At 39.8% G+C, this 20,647-nt stretch overlaps 3 protein-coding genes across 3 annotated transcripts in view; 1 reads left to right on the forward strand and 2 right to left on the reverse strand.

Moving 5' to 3' along the window:
- Nucleotides 1-104: 104 nt before the first annotated feature.
- Nucleotides 105-14,902, reverse strand: LOC133568908 (pre-mRNA-splicing factor 38B-like; the record flags this gene model as incomplete). The annotated part of the gene is made up of 6 exons (XM_061921100.1): nt 105-1,184; nt 6,074-6,309; nt 10,499-10,559; nt 10,628-10,779; nt 10,952-11,020; nt 14,471-14,902. Coding segments are annotated over 6 exons (1,605 nt in total), but the record flags the coding sequence as incomplete, so codon positions are not given.
- The window catches only part of LOC133568329 (mitochondrial adenyl nucleotide antiporter SLC25A24-like), a 57,153-nt gene continuing 51,349 nt past the window's right edge, over nt 14,844-20,647 (forward strand). The window contains exon 1 of the mRNA XM_061920204.1: nt 14,844-14,989. Within this exon, the coding sequence (XP_061776188.1) occupies nt 14,960-14,989 (30 nt within the window). The 5' untranslated portion in view covers nt 14,844-14,959. The remainder of the gene's footprint in view (nt 14,990-20,647) is intronic.
- LOC133568330 (EEIG family member 2-like) overlaps nt 19,319-20,647 on the reverse strand; it is an 18,215-nt gene continuing 16,886 nt past the window's right edge. Inside the window, exons 10-11 of the mRNA XM_061920205.1 lie at nt 20,239-20,302; nt 19,319-20,106 (exon numbers count right to left, since the gene is read on the reverse strand). Of these exons, the coding sequence (XP_061776189.1) occupies nt 20,064-20,106; nt 20,239-20,302 (107 nt within the window). The 3' untranslated portion in view covers nt 19,319-20,063. The remainder of the gene's footprint in view (nt 20,107-20,238; nt 20,303-20,647) is intronic.

Genomic DNA, 20,647 nt, shown 5'->3' on the forward strand with positions numbered 1-20,647 from the left:
GTGTCAGTTGTTTTTATACATCCAGTGTTTTGATTGTCAGTTTGTTGGAAAAGAGTATTATTCAGAATTTCCCAATAAAACATATTGGACTGCCACTTTTTTGTAAAATTGTTTTTATTAGAAAACAAAATGCAACAATCGAGACATGTGACAAGCGGGGGTCTCGGTGTGGGCTTACTTGAACCCTTTGCAGACTCCTTTGAGGGATTAAAACATTCTCAGGACATCTACAAATACAACTTCACATGGATGCATTATTGACATCTTCGGAAATCAGAGTAGTCAGCTAAACATGATGGCTTTTTGCAAAGCTTGTGCCCAACCTGTTCAACGAACACCACTGATGTGTCGACGGTCTGAAAATATATACATCAAATTATATTTTCCAGGGGCCAAACAATGAACGGTATACAAAATGACAATGTTCCTCCCCACTGTGAACGTCAAGTGGAAACTAAAATGGGCTACAAGGTGAAAAAGGCAGAAAACAAACATGATGACATTCGCACAAAGTGAGACAAAAAAAAAGTTATTCGATGCTCGCACTTCTCCGTCGCTCGGCGTGTTTGTTGTTGCTTGACTCTCGCTGGTGATGGCTCCTCTCTTTGCTGTGACTGCGTTTGTGAGGGCGCTGCTCGCCGTCTCTTTCCTTCTCTCTGCTGTGGCTGCCATCCTGTTTCCTGCTCTTCTCCTCGCCTCCGCTTTTGTGCCGCTTCTCCCGGCTTCGACTTCGGCTCGACTTCTTGGTCTTGCGCTCTTCTCGGTGTCGCTCCCTATCGTTGTGGCGCCTGTCGTCGCTTTCCCCCTTGCTCTTTCGTTCTTTGGACCTCTCTTTCTCAGCGGGCCGATCTCGATGGTGGTCCCGTTCCTTTCTCTTGCTGCGGTCGTCGCCCGCATCACGCTCTTTGTCTCGCCGCTCGCTCCTTCGGTCGCGGCTGTTGCTGCAACTTCTTCGACGCTCACGCCGTTCTTGGTGGTTTCTCTCTGCGCTGCGGGATCGCCTCCTTTCCCGATCCCCTCTGTCCCTGTCACGGTCCCGACCGTCACGCTCCTTCCTCTGGCGTTCCCGCTCCCTTTCCAGCTCGCGGTCAAAGCTGGGGCCGTGGCGCTCTCGTTCGCGATGGTGGCTCCGACTCCTCGACCGTTTCGGAGAGCGCCTTGGGCTCGGGGTCCGCCTGGGGGTCCTGGTCAATGAAAACAATGGCAACAATTAACGGCAATGCAACCAAAGAGGCAATACCTCCAGGAACCTGCAATGTCCCGATCGCGCCACTTCACGTAAAGTCAACAAATCTACGCAAATTATGCGCAGTCTCGTAAAACCTCTGCATTATTTTGCCAATCCATTTCAGCTCTGAGCTGCACTCAAATGCAAATGCCAACTGTCTAATACATGGGTCTGCAATCTGTGGCTTTTAAGGGTCGCCCTAGTGGCTCCCCGGAGGTCTTTCAGAAATGTAGGAAAATAGAAAAAGATGGGGGAAAAAATATATTTTTTATTAAATATTGTTTCTGTAGGACGACAACATGACACAAACCTATCTAAATGTTAGAAATCCTACTGTTTATGTTAAACATGATTCTCTGATGAGAGTATTTGGTGAGCGCGGTTTTGTCCTACTAATTTTGGTGGCCCTTGAACTCACCATAGTTTGTTAACATGTCAACTTTCTTTAAGGATGCCAGAGAAATACATATTTTATGCCACTCATTCTTTGTCTCATTTTGTCCACCAATATTTTTATGTTGTGCATGAATGCACAAAGTTGTTGATGTTATTGACTTGTGTGGAGTGCTTACCAAGCATTTTTGGTCAGTGCATGACTGCAAATTAATCGATGCTCACATGCTATTTAGGCTAACTATATATGTAATGCATCATTATGCCTCACTTGTAGGTATATTTGAGCTAATTTAATTTCCCATGTCCTCTGTGTATTTAATTTATATCTGCATTTCTCATGACATATTACCTGTATGGAATATTGCCTGCATTTCTGATAGTTCTTCGTGTGTTCTCATAGACCACAGCAAACGTAAACCAGCTTGCATAGATAGTTATAAATCCATTAGAAGACATACTGCCATTTCCTTTAACTCGGACACACACATTTATACCGGTGGCCATTCTAAGCCAGTAATTTAGGAGAGTTATCACACACAATGAGAAGCCTGCGTTTTACTAATGTTTTTCAATGTTGTAAAAATGGGTACACTAAATATTACATTTCTGTCAACAGATATTTGTCAGCCTGCGACAGTCATTTTGACAGTAGGCTATTATAGACACTTATATCATGTGTTGGAGCTGAGATAGGCTTCAGCGAGAGTCTTCATATTAGGCTCTAATGAAAGCTCTATTCAGGATGAACGGAGTTATGAACACAAGGGATAGGTGGGTATCTTCCATCATACTCCATATATCTGCGAAGGTCAGATATATGAATACCCCTGTGTTATTGGCCCCAAATGCAAGGTTGTCTGACTGTGCTTTGGCAGACATGCTAGGAGTTTTGTCCTATCGGCATAGCTCTCAGGGTTCACTAAGGTGCTCAAGCTCCCTTACCACGACAAGGTGAACAATCAAAAGGGAGGTTTTTTTTTTCCTTTTCCTTGTTATTTTTTTTTTAGAAATACAACAATAAAAAGCCTAACGACCTTAAGGGCAGATTTGAAGGCAACGTCTCTCTCTGGCTAACACAAAAACTGAACCATATAATGTCGCACTGAAAATATAATTTCAAATATCACAGATATTGTAGGGCAGCACGGTGACACAGGGGTTAGTACATGTGCCTCACAATAAGAAGGTCCTGAGTTCAATCCCTGTGTGGAGTTTGCATAGGTTCTCTCCGGGTACTCCGGCTTCCTCCCACATCCAAAAATATGCATCTGGGGATAGGTTGATTAGCAACACTAAATTGGCCCTAGTGTTTGAATGTGAGTGTTGTCTGTCTAATGGTGTTGGCCCTGCGATGAGGTGGCGACTTGCCCAGGGTGTACTCCGCCTTCCGCCCGACTGTAGTTGACTCCGAAAAAGTGGTAGAAAATCGATGGATTGAAATATATTGTAAAAATAAAAGCAAATAAAGTGGAGGGCAAAGGCTGGTAGAAAACACTACAGAATAAAAGAGTAGTGGTGGATGTAAATTAAGCTAAGTAAACTATATAGGCCAATGTAACAACTTGTTGATGTTTGTTGAGAACCGTAGGCATAATCACTATTCTTCATCATCACCGTTGACTCAACTAGCCGTGAGAGACGATCCGTGAGCTGTGCCTCTTCTATGATTGTGTGGCGCTTGAAGGAGTGCCATGCAGACAGTAAGCTGATTCATAAAACCTGGCCTCGCTTCCTGCTTGAGTGCTTCATGTCCATACCTTGCAGGCACCACACACATTTTGTTTGGTCATCGAGAGGCCCACCTACTGATGAACGAAGGCACTTTGGTACTTTTGGTACTGGCGCTTTCGCTTTGGTCTCTCTGCCTCTTCACCATCAACATCACTCTGAGCAGGCATTTCAGATATTGAACACTGAGCACCTGCACTTTCTTTATCTTTGCGTCGACTGTCTTGGTCAAGTACTTGTGAAGATGAGACAGAAATATAACATGACAAATGCATGTAGGGATTGCTTGGCTCATCTTCCTGGGAGATGGTGGGTTAAACATCAGCCAATTTAAAAAGTCCTGACGATTTTTGGGCTTTGATTCATAAGCTGTCACATTTGCCTTGATTTATGGTATCAGTGGTTTTGCAAGGTTTGCCACATTTTAGGACACATTCATAGGACAGTGTGTGTTTTGTCCTTCTTTGGGAGGGAAAGTATCTCACATAGCCGCTGGAAGCATTTCTAACATGTTAGAAGTGAATGCAATCCTAATTTAAATGGGGAAATATACATTATAAGTGCATAAATGAAAGATTGGGAAATATATGTTTCATGTGTATAAATGAAACAGGCTTTAGATTGAAGTTAGCAATTGCAGCAAAATGTGAGCATTGTATTCTATTCTGTCAATTAGAAGTATTTTATCTGCAGTTTTCCATTTTAATTGGAATAATGATTATTTGATGTATATAATGTTTTGTTCCTCAATGTAATTCTGCTCTGTAATTATGTTTCTGTAAAGCACTTTGAATGACTCTGTGTATGAATTGTGCTATACAAATAAACTTGCCTTGCCTATTTTGCCTGCAAGCAGCGCTGTACATGCGTTTTAATTAACTTTTCCCCATAAACTAGTAGGGCATAGCAGGCTTAATATTTGGAGTAGAACCATGACATTGGTAATGCTGGAAAGCTAAGAATCTTTTCTTTCCGCTAGTGTTTATTAATCAACAAATCTTTTTGTGACTTGTGACTTAATTTTGATAGAGCAGGTCACATACTGTATTCTCAGTAGCCTACTCTATTTACTGGGAAACTACAAATCAGCAACTACACAAACATTGACTTTATTTACTTCAGATATTACTTTTGTGTATTTATATTGTGTATTATTCAACTCATCATGAGTAGAGCTTAATATGAAGGCTTGAGCCGATTTTTCTTTAAATTTAAGAAAACATTTTGAGTTCAAAACTGGCCTCCATCTTGGATTTGTAGGTCAAAAACAGGTCATATCATTAGATAACCACCAATTATGTATTCCTTGACCAAAGTTAGCTCTGAAATCATGTATTGTGCATCATTGTAGGTCAAACCTTTCAAAAGTTAATTTTGACGGCAGCCATCTTGGATTTTGGCCTCTCACAAAGTTTGCCCGCCATTTTGAAAAACACACCCCGGCCAAATTTTTTAGTAACACTCCTAGATGATAAATGTATTGAGAAACGGACATTTCCTCTCACAGAAATGTCTTAGATGACCCAACTAGCTCCAGACAGATTTTTATTTTTATTTTTGGTCAAATATGGCTCTTTCAATATTTTGGGTTGCCGACCCCTGGTCTAATCAAAACTAATGTTTATTTCTTGTGTTGATGAAGAAGGAACAACAACGTGTAATCTATCAACTCTTTAATGCTCAAATGGGACAATCCTCCTGCATTGCTCAGACTTACTTCCTGTTCCTGTCTTCAGCAGCCTTCTTGGTATTAACATATAATAACATTTACTTCCTAGTTTACGTGTATTTATATAACATTTAATTATCCATGGTGAGACAATTGAGAACAGATTTCCATTTGCAATGCTGACCTAGTAAAGAGGCAGCATTTACTTGTTAGAGATGTTGACGTGTGATAATCTTTTTTGTCATTTACCAACAAAAAAGATCGCTACTGATCGCGCTTACCAGTTGACGAATGCTCTTACTGTGCCGTGTGTTGTGTTGGAACATAAATCAATGTTCAAACTAGGAAAACACTTTGCGCGCAAAACATACACGGACAATGTTTGCAAATCGCTGACAACAGAGTAGACAGCATACAACAAGAAAGCCTTTGGTGGTGTCCAGTTCTGTAATTTTAATTACCATTAATTCCAGACTTTAAGCAACTACTTTTTCCCTATGCTTTGAACCATGTTTACTACCGTGTTACAGACACCATTGGAAAACAACTAAGGTATCTAATTAAATATTTACAAAATGTTTCCCTGTAAATAACTCATTTCACAACGTATATATCTGCAGCTTATAGTCCGGTGCAGCTTATATATGAAAACTTACCCCTGGACAAGTCGACACCTATTGCTATTATTATTTATAATTAATTTACACAGTACAATCATTTGACAATTTATCTTCCGCCATTTACTTTGAAGTATTTCTGGTATAAAAGAAGTGAAACAGTGTTTCTTCAGCAATTATTGATACACTTAAACACATTACACATTGTTCAAACAACCATGACACCAAATGATTGAAAAAAAAAATCAGCCTAAAAACTTTGCAACTTTCTGGAAAAGTTACTGCGAATTTCTGCATTTTAAGACGGACAATTAAAAAAACTGGAGAGACTGAAAAGTAAATATTTGGAAAAATATTACAGTGACATCAAAATTATTTAACTTTATAATTCTATATAAAAATAAAAGCAAATCTCGACAAAAAAAAGTTTTCTACCTGGAACGTCTGCGCTCGCCTTGCCTCCCCGCCTCCCCGAAGTCCTCCTCTTCCTCCAGCGGCTCCTTCTGAACCACCTTGCGTGGCCTGGCCTTCATCTGCTGGTCGATGTTCTTCTGCACAGGCACGGGGATTCGGGGGAACAGAGTGGAGAACCACTCCAGTTTGGTGAGGAACGAGCGCAGCATCTCGCCGACGGTCATCACGCAGCCTCCGCCGGCCTTCACGTCAAGTTCCTGGAATCAGACGGCAGCGGGAAGCGGACAGTAAGTCACTTGACGTGCATTCTTATCACTGTTTCATCAAGTTAAAAAAAAGGCTTTATGTGATGACCAAGTACTGAGCCTTCACCTCTGTTCATCTAGCTTAATCTTTCAAATCAAATGTGTCTGTCTTTACTTTTAACAGAGGAAACAATATCACATATAGTTTGGCTCGTCTAAGCTGTCTAACAGACTCTGACATCTGTGCTCACACAGCGAGATGTAACAGATTAGTGACACCCCATCTTTCTTCACTTTAAAGGGTATGTTTGATAGGTGAGGTGAGCAATCCAACAACATGATGCTCATTGTGCTGAAAGGGCAAACCCCCTCAGTACAATGTGGAGCAACAACGGAACTCACGGTGAAAGCACAGATGTGAGCGGGCAAGAAGTGCACACCCGCTTGAACAGTCCTTTACTTTTTTTTGTATGGTAGAGAACAGCCGCTTTGCACTCACACACACAAACCAACAGTGCTGAGATACACTATCCAATTCACCTGCTGCACAATGGGCATCTAAAGAAAAAAACAGGGGAATTAACCAGTTGGGTAGGATTATGAAAATATATAAATATGATTTATTCATTTCAATGTAATGCAGAACAACAAAAGGAGGCCTGGTTGCACACATGGAATCAATTACATTCATCGGCCTGATCATTAGGTACACCTGCACATATCGAATCAGATCTAGTAGAGCTGCAACAAACAATTTCAGAGGGACAAGCGGTTGAAAATAGATGGATGGATAGAGTCCGCCGTGTGCAACTTATCATGGCCTACAACTTTGTGGAGGACTTGCAGTCATTATATTTATTTCTATTATGAAATGTGGCAGTTTTCATTTTTAACTGGCGGGCAGAGCAACCATAATAATATGACTTAACTAGATATATTGCAATAAGGATAAAGATATAACGTTTGGCACATAAATGATGATTTACCAAGTTAAAAATGGGTTAAAAAGACCCCTAAGTTAGCTGCTGACAAGCAGTATTATATTGTGTAAATTCTGGTTCTATAATTTTGTTAAAACTATTATTAATCTACTTGCTAATTTTTTTATTAACATCTTTTTGCTTTAAATAGTTTTATCTATTTGTCTGTTAAAATGTACAAAGCACTTACTCTTCTGTAGTTTGGATTAGGGCTGGGCGATATTGCCTTTTTTTAATATCGCGATATTTTTAGGCCATATCGCGATATATGATATATATTACGATATTTTGCCTTTGCCTTGAATGAACACTTGATGCATATAATTACAGCAGTATGATGATTCTATATGTCTACATTAAAACGTTCTTCTTCATACTGCATTCATATATGCTACTTTTAAACTTTCATGCAGAGAGGGAAATCACAACTACGTCAATTGAACAAAAGTATATTTATTAAAGTTACTAAGCAATGGCACAAACATTCAAGTCATTTCCAAAACATAAAGTGCAAGATTGTCAGAGACATTTTAAATGTCAAATAAAAATGAGCTGCCTAATAGGAAATCAGATAGTATTTGTCGTTCACTATGTGGTGTGTTACTACAATTATTAAATTCTCTTCATTCTCTAGCGAGTGACTTTTCAAATGATGCTACATGTAAGCAGTAATGCTACTTTTTATAGCAACGCTTTTCCCCCCCACACATGACAAATTACGGTTGTCTGTTCGACATATTCCCACTTGAAGCCGAACCACCGCCAGACGATGGAAACCCTGCTGTTTTTATTGGGAATTAAGTCTTCCTTCATTTGTTACCAGATCCACACCTTCTTTTTCTCGTACGGTTATGTTAGCAGCTAACGTTAGCCACGCCGCTACCTCTCTGCAGGGTGAGGGCGTGTATGTGACGTATGACGTGACAGTTGTGACGTATGTAAGAATGTGCGCCTGCTTGTCTGTGAGGAGAGACAAGAAAGAGTGAGAAAAGCCTAAATGCCCGCAGTTAAAAGCAACTGCCTGAGAATGTATACTCGAATATTACGATATAGTAATTTTCTATATTGCACAGAGACAAACCCGCGATATATTGTATATATCGCCCAGTCCTAGTTTGAATACTTCAAATTAGCCTTGGGCAGTACTACAAATTTGAGTATCAAATACCAAGTAGTTATGGGGATAGTATTGTTCGGACCAATACTGATACCACAAACAATAATGAAAACAAAATATTTTTATCCCCAAAAAAAAATCTATGCGCTATAATATAATTCATATACTGATACCCTACCTGGTATCGTTACAATGGATATGTGTCGCGATCCGCCCATCTTTGTTTACGTGCGAGCTTAGCGTATAGCTTATCATCGTACGAAGTATATTGTAGCATGTTTAGCTATTCCTCCTCTTCCAGTAATAATACTTGTAAGAAACAGTTTATTTGCCGGCATGGAGGCGAGAATTGCTGTCATGGAAGTGACTTTGCACTGTGGAAGGACGTTAGCAGCTAACAAGAATACTACAGATAATGTGTTTGCTTTTTTGGTGTCAAATTTGCAGGACAAATCATGATATGATGATAGTATTAAAACCTTTATTATAGATCAAATGTATATCATGCAACCTTACTTTAAGGGGGGGCCGAGCCTACATTACCAAATGTCATACTAAATGTATTGTGTATCCTCATATAGGTAGAGCTGACCCAAACTAATCGAAACACAGCAGGTGTGGTCGAGGAGCAAGTTGCGGAATCTGGGAGAAGAATGCTGATTTATAATGTACACAACTTTGATGGATACCATGTACATTAATAAAATAAACTTACCGTGAATTCCAAACTATAAGCCACTACTTTTTCCTACATTTTGAACCCTGCTGCTTACAAAGCGGTATGGCTAATTTATGGATTTTTTTTTTGCCAATTGCCATACTGATTTGTGTTCAATTGTTTTTAGTAAACCCAAGCAGAGACACTGAAATTGTGTTTTATTCGTGCTATAGCACCATCTCTTGGACAAGTTCACTCACTGCAAGAACTGCGAGTTAAAAATGTGATTCCCGTGTTGCGTTGACCAGAAAGAAAAACCGTCCATAGAGTTTCTGCTCAAAATAATTTGTTCATTCCTCTCAACGTTTGTAAGTTTCACAATTTAACAATTCATACTTACTAAACCGTTCCATGTGTGATGTCTGTGGGAGTGTTTCCATGCATTTTTGTACACGCTATTGCAATGTAATGAAGCTAGCTACAATGCTAACACATCTAAAAGTGTCTGTGTTGGTATTATTAGCTTACAATGGCATTCTTTTTGTATTGTTTCAGTTGAACAAATTCCTCAGTAAATTCACCAAAATATCACCGTGGAGTTATTCAGCCTGTTAAGCTAATTGGAGAGTTAACTTTTGCAGCTGGGGACCATGACGATGTCTTCTGTTGTGTTTGATTAGCCGTTTTACTGCCATTTTAAAAACATTGTTTGGAAACAATTACGGTATGTAAATAAACCAAACATTTTTCAGTGAAAAACTTATTTCACAAAGTATTTTTCTGCGGCTTACAGCCCGGTGCGGCTAATATATGGGAAAAAATGTTTTCTTCAAACATGTTGTGGATGCGGCTAATATCCCGGTCTGCTCTACAGTCCGGGAATCTGATTTTCTTTTAAAAATCGCATTAATCAGGAAAATCGAGTCTATTTACATGTTTATATTTGTTTTTGTTATGCAAATTGCACTTTTGTTTTGTTAATAACTGGCGGGAGAAGCGATTGCATCCATGCTAGGACCTTGCACTAAGATTGTGCAGGTGTACCTAATAAAAGCGTCCAGTGAGTGTAATAGCCTTGTTATATCATAACAAAATGTTGCAATTGCCATTTATAGATAATATTCTTTTTGTGCAACAAGCCCAGGTAAAATCTTGCCGAAAGCATATGGACATGCCTTTTATATAATATATATCACAAAAGACTAATGAAATATGTGCTCTGCATCATTTGAGGTACTTACCCTGAAAACAACCAGCAGCGTGGCAGTGAGCAAGTAACCTAGCTACTCAGGTTTAGGGGACAACACTGCAGGTAATTAAGCCAAATGAAGGCAAAGGTGAAAAATCAGCGCATCACAGCAGGAGAAGGAGAGGGTCAGTTTTAAATGCACGAGTTGTTTCATGGCGAGAAATAGAAACATAAAAATATTACCAGGCATGACATACCTCCTCATCATCCATGAAGTCATCATACCAGTCTACTAAATCTGATGGGGGCTGTGTGTATCTAAAAGAGGTAAGAAAACACCATGAAGAATCACAGTGCTGTGTTCTGTCCTAAATGAAAAGTCTTACCGTATGTACATGAAACCAAGTGCTCGGATGTAGGGCGAGTCTGTGTGAGTGATCAGACCCATCAGCTGTTTGCGTGTCAACTTCAGAGTAAACAGTTTGTACAATAGACAGAAGGCCGTTGACACAATGCCTCCCGTGCCGACTCCACGAACCTAGTATGGATGAAGACAAATCTATAGAGCAACTCATCGTACATAAAAAAGAAAACATTCTAATATATGATGTATAACAATAACAGTAGTGGATACTGTGCGTGATGTGAGAGATGATTATACAAGGGGGGTAAAGGATGGGGAATAGAAAAAGCACGTACTTCTCACTTACCCCTCCGCACATTCCAGTCTGACCTGCAGTCTTTCTACTTCCTTTCTCCCATGGCTCAACATGAGTCACCTGCACAGATGGTACAATTAACATTCCCACATAATTAGACTACAGTAGGCAAATATTAAAGTCTGCCCGAGCATGATCAGGCATACAATCGGCTTTAATTTCTATTATGTTTACTCCTATTGTGAAACTATATGTACAACCACTCTGTGGTTGCCAGTGTTCTTTACTACATCGTAGTGTGCTGGGGGGCAGTACATCTAAAAAGGACAGCTCCATACTAGAGAAACTGATCAGACGGGCCGGTTCTACGATCGGAATAAAACTGGACTCACAGGTGACGGTGGCAGAGAAGAGGACTGTGGAAAAACTAGTGAGCATCCTGAATGATGCCAGTCACCCTCTGCATACCATTATCAGTAGCCAGAGGAGCCTGTTCAGTGCTAGACTGCTTCATCCTAAGTGCAGGACTGATAGACTAAAAAACTAATTCGTCCAACACATCATTAGACCGTACAACTCCTCTCTAGGGGCCAGGGGTGGTAGTAGGATGACAGGGGATGCAAAACAATAACAGTGCAATCAGGGCTGGGCGATATCGCGGGTTTGTCTCCGTGCGATATAGAAAATGCCTATATCGTGATATTCGAGTATATGTTCTCACGCAGTTGTTTTTAGCTGCGGGCATTACACTACAGACTCTTCCCACTCCTTCTTGTGTCTCCTTCTCACAGACAGCAAGCGCAAAAACTTACACACATACATATACGCCCTCGCCAAGCAGAGAGGTAGCAGCATGGGTAACGTTAGCTGTGATGCTAGTGAAGCCGTGCGAGTGGTAATACGAGAGAAAGGTGCTAATGAAGGAAGAATTAATTCCCAAGAAAAACAGCAGGGGGTCCATCATCTGGCAGTGGTTCGGCTTCAAGTGGGAAGATGTCGAATAGACAACTTGAATTTGTCAAGTGTAGGGCACAAGCGTTGCCACCAAAAGTAGCATTACTGCTAATATGTAGCATCATTTGAAAAGTCACCAGCTAATAACTTTAATAAATACAGTTTTGGTTAATTGACTTAGTTGTGGTTTCCTTCTCTGAATGAAAGTTTAAAATGAGCATATATTAATGCAGTATGAAGAAGAATGTTTTAATGTAGACACATAGAATTATCATACTGCTGTGATTATATGTATTTATGTATTGTGTTAATTCAAAATATCGAGATAGATATCGTGTATGGCGAGATATTAAAAAAAGGCCATATCATCCAGTTTTAAGTACAATACTTTTTCATAACATGTTCACTACTGCCTAGTTTCTCTTATATTTTTATTCTCATTGTAATTTTTTTTAAATTATTATTGTAATATTTTTTTATTGTGTTTCCATTTATACCCTCATTATTTACTTTTTAAATTCGATCTCAATTCTGTATACTGCTTCTGGAATTTAAATTTTCCTGAAGGAATTATTACAGTACTTTCTATCTATCTATCTATCTATCTATCTATCTACTATAGTTGCTTAGCAGCAGGAGGAACGAGCTACCTAGCGCCACTTGCTTTACTATAGGGCTTTTCAACTTTGTGGATAGTTCAATGTCTTTCTGTTCATTCTTGTTATGCAATGTGGCCGCTATTACTAATTAGTGGGAGCAGCTTTTGCAGTCATTTTAAAACATGAGGGCAAACAAATATAGTTGCCAATGACTGATACTTGTGGTTATCGTATTTCCTTGAATTGCCGCAGGGCATATAGTATGCGCTTGCCTTGAATTACTGCCGGGTCAAACTCGCTTCGCAAAATAATTAGCGCAAACTTAGTATTACCGCCTGGTCAAACTTGTGATGTCACGAGTGACACTTCCCCTGACATCATTTTCAAAATGGAGGAGGCTGATTTCAATACTGGTAATTTGAAATCGCATATAGGGAAGAAGATTAAGAGCTATTCAGTAGGATTTATGGTCCAAGCTTACATCACACTCAAATTTTTACTGCATGCCTTTGGTAATTGCCGGAGTGAGAAGAGGTTTTGAAATAATTAGCGCATACTTACTTTTACCGCATGCCTTTGGTAAACGCAGGAGTGAGGTTTTAAATTAGCGCTCCGGCGGCAATTCAAGGAAATACAGTAGTTGTGTTTGACTAGTCGTTTGAGTAGTTTGACAGTGTTCTAAGCACAATACCAATGGCGCGCAATTTGGATTCGTCACTTTACAGTGTACATCCACGACAGAACTACTGACTAAACTACTACCACAACTTGGTTTACTATTTATAAAATATAATAATGTAGGGTTACCTGGAACTTGAAATAGGCCACCCGGCCTGAATTCACGCTTGGTAGTAGTTTAGTCAGTAGTTTAGTCGTGGATGTACACTGTATAGTGATGAATCCAATAAACATTTGATTTGATTTGACATTAAATTTGCAAAATGCGGTTACGCATTTTGGGGCTTCCCGGTGGCGGAGGAGTTAGTGTGTCTGCCTCACAATACGAAGGTCCTGAGTGGTCAGGGTTCAATCCCGGGCTCGGGATCTTTCTGTGTGGAGTTCGCATGTCCTCCCCGTGAATCTGTGGGTTCCCTCCGGGTACTCCGGCTTCCAAAGACATGCACCTGGGGATAGGTGGATTGGCAACACTAAATTGGCCCTAGTGTGTGAATGTTGTCTGTCTATCTGTGTTGGCCCTGCAATGAGGTGGCGAATTGCCCAGGGTGTACTCCGCCTTCCGCCCAATTGTAGCTGAGATAGGCACCAGCGCCCCCCGCAACCCCAAAGGGAATAAGCGGTAGGCAATGGATGGAAGAATGGATGTCTATACCAGGGGTGGGCAGCAAGGTGGAACTGGGGTTAGTGCGTCTACCTCACAATACGAAGGTCCTGAGTAGCCCTGGGTTCAATCCCGGGCTTGGGATCTTTCTGTGTGGAGTTTGCATGTCCTCCCCGTGAATGCGTGGGTTCCCTCCGGGTACTACGGCTTTCTCCCACTTCCAAAGAAATATACCTGGGGATAGGTGGATTGGCAACACTAAATGGACCCTAGAGTGTGAATGTTGTCTGTCTATCTGTGTTGGCCCTGCAATGAGGTAGCGACTTGTCCAGGGTGTACCCCGCCGCCCGCCCGATTGTAGCTGAGATAGGCACCAGCGCGCCCCCGCGACCCCAAAGGGAATAAGCAGTAGAAATGGATAGATGGATGGACGGTTGTGCATTTTGCGCGCCATTGGTATTGTGCTTACAACAACACCCACAAGTTAATATCTGATTGGCTTGCATACAAGAGCCCACTGTTAGCTATTAGCTTCAGACGTTAGCATGGTCAACAGCCCACAGCTATCAATATTGTGACCAATTTCGACACGCTGCCTAAATTAGACGAATGTAAATGCTCATGACCACGTTTATACATTTCTTGGCGACTTGAACCGTCGCAGAAGTTAGCGAAACATTGGCCTAGCGTAGCGGTCGCTAGCTAACTAGCATGCGGATTAGTATTATCGAGCATTACCTTGAAATAGATTTCGTCCACCACTTCATGGTATGTCTTTAACTCATACAGCTGGACTTTGAAATATGGCGAAGAAAGCACATTTGTAAGAATCATTGGGTTGAGGTTCATAGTCTTCTCGTTGCCCCACAGGGGTAATACGTTGCCATGTTTTCCCGACGCAGGCTTGCTAACGGCCTGGTTAGCCATACTAGCTAAATCCCGCGAAGCCGAGTTGTTCTCGAGTACTGCAGCTCTCCTTCCGCCTATGAATCCATATGTTTGTTTATATTCCGTTCCGATTGTTATCGAGTGTGTCCGTTTCAGAAGCAAAATGATACAAAATGGATGATAACAACTTCCCGCCGTTGTGGTGAGCGAAAGTGCTGATGCGAGGTGGAACCGGAAATGGAAGGTGGCGTCTTGTTGCGGTTGTAAGCAGGCTGGGAGCCGCTATGGCAGCCGCTCTCCCTACGTCAACATTTTACAAGCTGTTACTGAATGCTTTAAATGTGGATCTTAACGCAAACAAAAACACGTGTAAGTACTGTATCATATTTCTTTGATATCTATAATTGCCTTTGATTTTCTGTCGGTGCTATATTGAATGATGAAAAAATAGACGAGTCATCCGGAGGCTAGTTTTAACTTAATTTCTATGCTTCTTATAAAAATGTTTTCATCAAATATCTTGTTTGTCTTAGACAATCATGTCGCTAGTGAGAGTGTATTTTCTAAATAAATTATACTGCAGTATATTTTGATTCACGAATGTGTGACGTCACCGCGCCAGAACGCATGAGTCCTAATGAAACAGTCGAGCTCTGAAAATATTTAGAATAGAATAGAAAGTACTTTATTGATCCCTGGGGGAAATTCAGCACCACAGTTCGCTCACAATAAAAAATAATAATAATAAATAATATATGACATATATTATATATATAATATATGAATAATACAAATATATTCTACATATATTCTACATTTAAAGGCTTACTGAAACCTACTACTGCCCACCACGCAGTCTGATGGTTTATATATCAATGATAAAATATTAACATTGCAACACATGCCAATACGGCCTTTTTAGTTTACTAAATTACAATTTTAAATTTCCCGGGAGTTTCGTCTTGAAAACGCCGTGTAATGATGACGTGTACGCAAGACGTCACGGGTTTTAAGGAAATATGAGCGCTGCACACACACACACAGCTAAAAGTCGTCTGCTTTAACGGCATAATTACACAGTATTTTGGAGATTTGTTTTGCTGAATCTTTTGCAATTTGTTCAATTAATATTGGAGAAGTCACAGTAGAAAGATGGAGTTGGGAAGCTTTAGCCTTTAGCCACACAAACACACGGTGATTCATTGTTTGAAATTCCTGGAGGTGAAACTTTCCTATGGATCAGAGCGCGGTCAAGCCAACATGGATCCCTACCAAATGTCAACCAGCAGGTTTCGGTGAGAAAATTGTGGTTAAAAAGTCAGTTCTTACCGGAGAAAAGCTGAGCTTGTGCCGTCCATAGCTGCCGTCGACACTGCGCGTCAAGACATCCGTGGAGACACCCTTTCGACTATCAGGTACTATTTAACTACCTAAAACACTAGCAACACAATAGAAAGATAAGGGATTTCCCAGAATTATCCTAGTAAATGTCTCTAAAAACATCGGAATTAACTTTTTTTTTTTTTATTATTTTTTTTTTTTATAGTCCGTCGCTATCAATATCCTCAAACACAAATCTTTCATCCGCGCTGAAATTAATGGGGAAATTGTCGTTTTCTCGGTCCGAATAGCACTTTTTGTTGGAGGCTCCCATTAAAAATAATGTGAATATGTGAGGAGCCATCACACGTGTGACGTCATCGTCTGCGACTTCCGGTAGAGGCAGGGCTTTTCTCTTAGCACCGAAAGTTGCGAACTTTATCATGGATGTTCTCTACTAAATCCTTTCAGCAAAAAATATGGCAATATCGCGAAATGATCAAGTATGACACATAGAATGGACCTGCTATCCCCGTTTAAATAAGAAAATCTCATTTCAGTAGGCCTTTAAGTGCAGTCAAGGAACATATGCATTATACTGTCTGATGGCTGTCGGTATGAAGGACCTCCTGTGTCGTTCTGTGTTACATTTTGGGAGTCTGAGCCTTCCACTGAACGTGCTCATTCTCTCCGCAAGGTCCGAGTGTAGTGGTTGGGAGGTGTTGTCCATAATGGCTAGGAGTTTTGCTAGACTTCTCCTCTCTGACACCACCGCCAGAGAGTCTAGCTCCACTCCCACCACGTTACTGGCCTTCTCTACCGACTTGTCCAGTCTGTTATCGTCCCTCACTCTCAGCCCACTGCCCCAGCAAGCCACGGCATACAAGAAAGCGCTCGCCACCACCGACTCGTAGAACGTCTTCAACATCTTTGTACAGACGTTGAAGGATCCTAGCCTCCTGTCCCTTCTTATAGAGGGGCCTCAGCGTGTTTTGACCCATTCATCTTGTTGTCGATGTGTACTCCGAGGTATTTATAATCCTCAACCATGTCCACATCGACCCCAGGGGTCGCCGAAGTACTCCTCCTCCTTCCTAGGTCAACAACCAGCTCCTTGGTTGTGGAAAATAAAATTCATAAATTTAATATGTCATCATCATCATCCGTTGTCAGTCCACTGCTGGACGAAAGCCTTAGCATGTTTCTGCCAAAGTGAACGATCTCTAGCTGCTCCCTGCCACTGCACTGTTCCCCAATATTTGTCTATTTCATCTCGCCCTCTCACTCTCTGTCTTCCTCTATGTCTGCTCCCATCCATGGGTCTTCATGATGTCATTAGAGAAGTCCATCTATTATCGGTTCTCCTACTGATATGTCCAGCCCACTTCCACTTATTTAATTTGATAGTTCTCATGTCTTGTATGCCATATATCACTTCTTATAAAAACTCAAATATGCTTTACACAAATAAAATGTTAAGAGACTAAAAGCTTGTTTGAAGTTTATAACTTTTGAATGAAATTATAAAGTTTGTCTATATTGGGGTCTTCAAACTTCGGCCCGCCAGCGTTGAAAATCCAGGTGCCAGAAGTCCCAAGTTTAAAAAAGATATAATTTTTTAATTATTTTTGAAGATCTTTCCTTATTAATCCATTTTCTACCTACTGTGTCTCCTAGCCGCTCAGGCAAATTATATTGTCTTAAAATGTATTTTCTCATTGATAACGTGACATCACGCTCAGAATATGTATACACATTTTTTTAACCCAATGCGGCCTCCGTGTCAAAAAGTTTGGCGACCCCTGGTCTATACCAGTGGTTCTCAAATGGGGGTACGCGTACCCCTGGGGGTAGTTGAAGGTATGCCAAGGGGTACGTGAGATTTTTTTTCAAATATTCTAAAAATAGCAACAATTCAAAAATCCTTTATGAATATATTTATTGAATAATGCTTCAACAAAATATGAATGTAAGTTTATAAACTGTGAAAAGAAATGCAACAATGCAATATTCAGTGTTGACAGCTAGATTTTTTGTGGACATATTCCATAAATATTGATGTTAAAGATTTTATTTTTTGTGAAGAAATGTTTAGAATTAAGTTCATGAATCCAGATGGATCTCTATTACAATCCCCGAAGAGGGCACTTTAAGTTCCTGATTACTTCTTTGTGTAGAAATATTTATTTATAATTGAAATCACTTGTTTATTTTTCAACAAGCTTTTAGTTATTTTTATATATTTTTTTCCAAATAGTTGAAGACCACTAAAAATGAGTAATATATTGCACTGTTATACAATTTAATAAATCAGAAACTGATGACATAGTGCTGTATTTTACTTCATCTCTTTTTTTTCAACCAAAAATGCGTTGGTCGGATTAGGGGGTACTTGAATTAAAAAAAAATGTTCACAGGGGTATATCACTGAAAAAAGATTGAGAACCACTGGTCTATACCATGGGGTCTTCAAACTTCGGCCCGCCAGCGTCCAAAATCTGGCCCGCAGGAAGTCCCAAGTTTAAAAAAAATATTTTTTAATTCTTATTTTTGAAGAGCTTTCCTTATTAATCCATTTTCTACCTACTCTGTGTCTACAAATTATATTGTCTAAAAATGCATTTTCCCATTGATAACGTGACATCGCGCTCAGAATATATACCGTAAACACATTTTTTAACCCAATGCGGCCTCAGTGTCAAAAAGTTTATATACCAGTGGTTCTCAAATGGGGGTACGTGTACCCCTTGGGGTACTTGAAGGTGTGCCAAGGGGTACGTGAGATTTCTTTTTTTTTAAATATTCTAAAAATAGCAACAATTCAAAAATCCTTTATAAATATATTTATTGAATAATACTTAAACAAAATATGAATGTAAGTTCATAAACTGTGAAAAGAAATGCAACAATGCAGTATTCGGTGTTGACAGCTAGATTTTTTGTGGACATGTTCCATAAATATTGATATTTTACTTTATATCTTTTTTTTTCCAACCAAAAATGCTTTGCTCTGATTAGGGGATTACTTGAATTAAAAAAAATGTTCACAGGGGGTACATCACTGAAAAAAGGTTGAGAACCACTGGTCTATACTGATAGTGTTAGTAAGTAAAAAACATTTCTAGCTGTTTTGTTTTTTTTAAATCTTCATGCATATATCGTGAACCAAAGTCATATGCATTAGTTGTTGAAAATTTTGATGCGGTACTGTACTAACTGATATGGCAGCAGCTATTGACACAACAGTTAACTCAGTGTGTGAGAGTATTTAATTATTCAAAACATCGTTTTTTATCAGGTTTTATTTCTAGATTGCATTTTCCAAACCGTACATTGTACCTACCCAAGGTGGAGTTAGCTGAAAATATAAGAATCATCTAAAAATAATTTATTTGGTCTTTATTAGGGGGAAAAAAAATCCCCATCATCCAGGAGTGATACATTTAAAACATTTTAAATCACATTTGGCTCTTATTTTTATTAGTTTAAAACAAGTTTGCCTTAAATAAAACACTTTCAATATCTCAAAGGCGTCAAAAAATACTGTACACTTCTCAAGATTTACATAACAGAATTTAACATTTAAAATTAATACACTTCCAATGGGGATTTAAATGAGAAACAATGCTGTGGTGTTATATTTATGACTTTAACCTTCAAAAGGCACAGTTGTAATGATGGAACCAGTCGTAAAAATGGGCTACAAATGTTTTTAAATATCTACATTTGTTAAGAATAACTGTAGCAACATCCCACCTTGAAAAAACATTTAAAAACCCACACTCAGTTATTATGAAGACCTCAACTGATGCATGTTTTATTAATGACAATAATGAACCACTTGATTTTTTTAACATAGATTTCAAGATGACTGATGGCACTGCCTACTCAAGTTACAAATGTTTTTTAAAAAATCCCAAAATACTTTTTTTTTTAAACAACAACAACTAAAGACTGGCTGGCCTGCAACATCAGTCCTCGGACACTAAAGGGCTTTCCTGTTCTACAGAATCTTTAGGTAGGTAATTATACTTTTATACTTCTGCATAGTATGAGGCAAGGCGGCAGTGATGCCACTTTTACTCAGTGTAACACGACACCCTTCATGATGGCTTCACACAGCCTAGCGCTTGATCACCACTTGCTCGAAGGCTCCAGCTGCAACCCTGAAAGAGAACGCCATGACGTTTTACATTCCAAGGATCTAGCACAGTTACATGATGCTATTTTGGAAGATGTGATATCATTTGTATTAATGTCTGGAGAGTGGCGCAGACTTTGTACATTATGGCACCCACCGAGTGTGCTGGCTTCCCAAAGCTGTGCTCCCGTCGGGCCCTACAAATAAGCTCAGTCCTTCTTCTGTGAAGAAAAGAGACACACAAAAGGCAGTTTGTCATTGGTAAGTTGTCCATAAGGTTGCACTTCCTTGCTAATGCAATGTTGGTGTCAGTAACAGTATCTTTACATTCATCCTTTAGTTCAAACCTGGGCAAATTAAGGGCTGAGGGCCGCATGTGGCACGTTAAGCTTTTCAATCCGGCCCGCGGGACATCCCCAAATATATTTTTTTTAATCTTTAAGATGGAAACTGTAGCTGCCATTATGATGTGCAGTGATGTTTTCAAATTACCGCAAGTCTTGAACTTTACAAAGTATTTCAATGGTTGGAATCTGTGCTTTTGCATGATATACTAGTTCCAGCGA

The sequence above is a fragment of the Nerophis ophidion genome, linkage group LG14 (genome assembly GCF_033978795.1).
Source record: "Nerophis ophidion isolate RoL-2023_Sa linkage group LG14, RoL_Noph_v1.0, whole genome shotgun sequence".
NCBI lineage: Eukaryota > Metazoa > Chordata > Actinopteri > Syngnathiformes > Syngnathidae > Nerophis > Nerophis ophidion.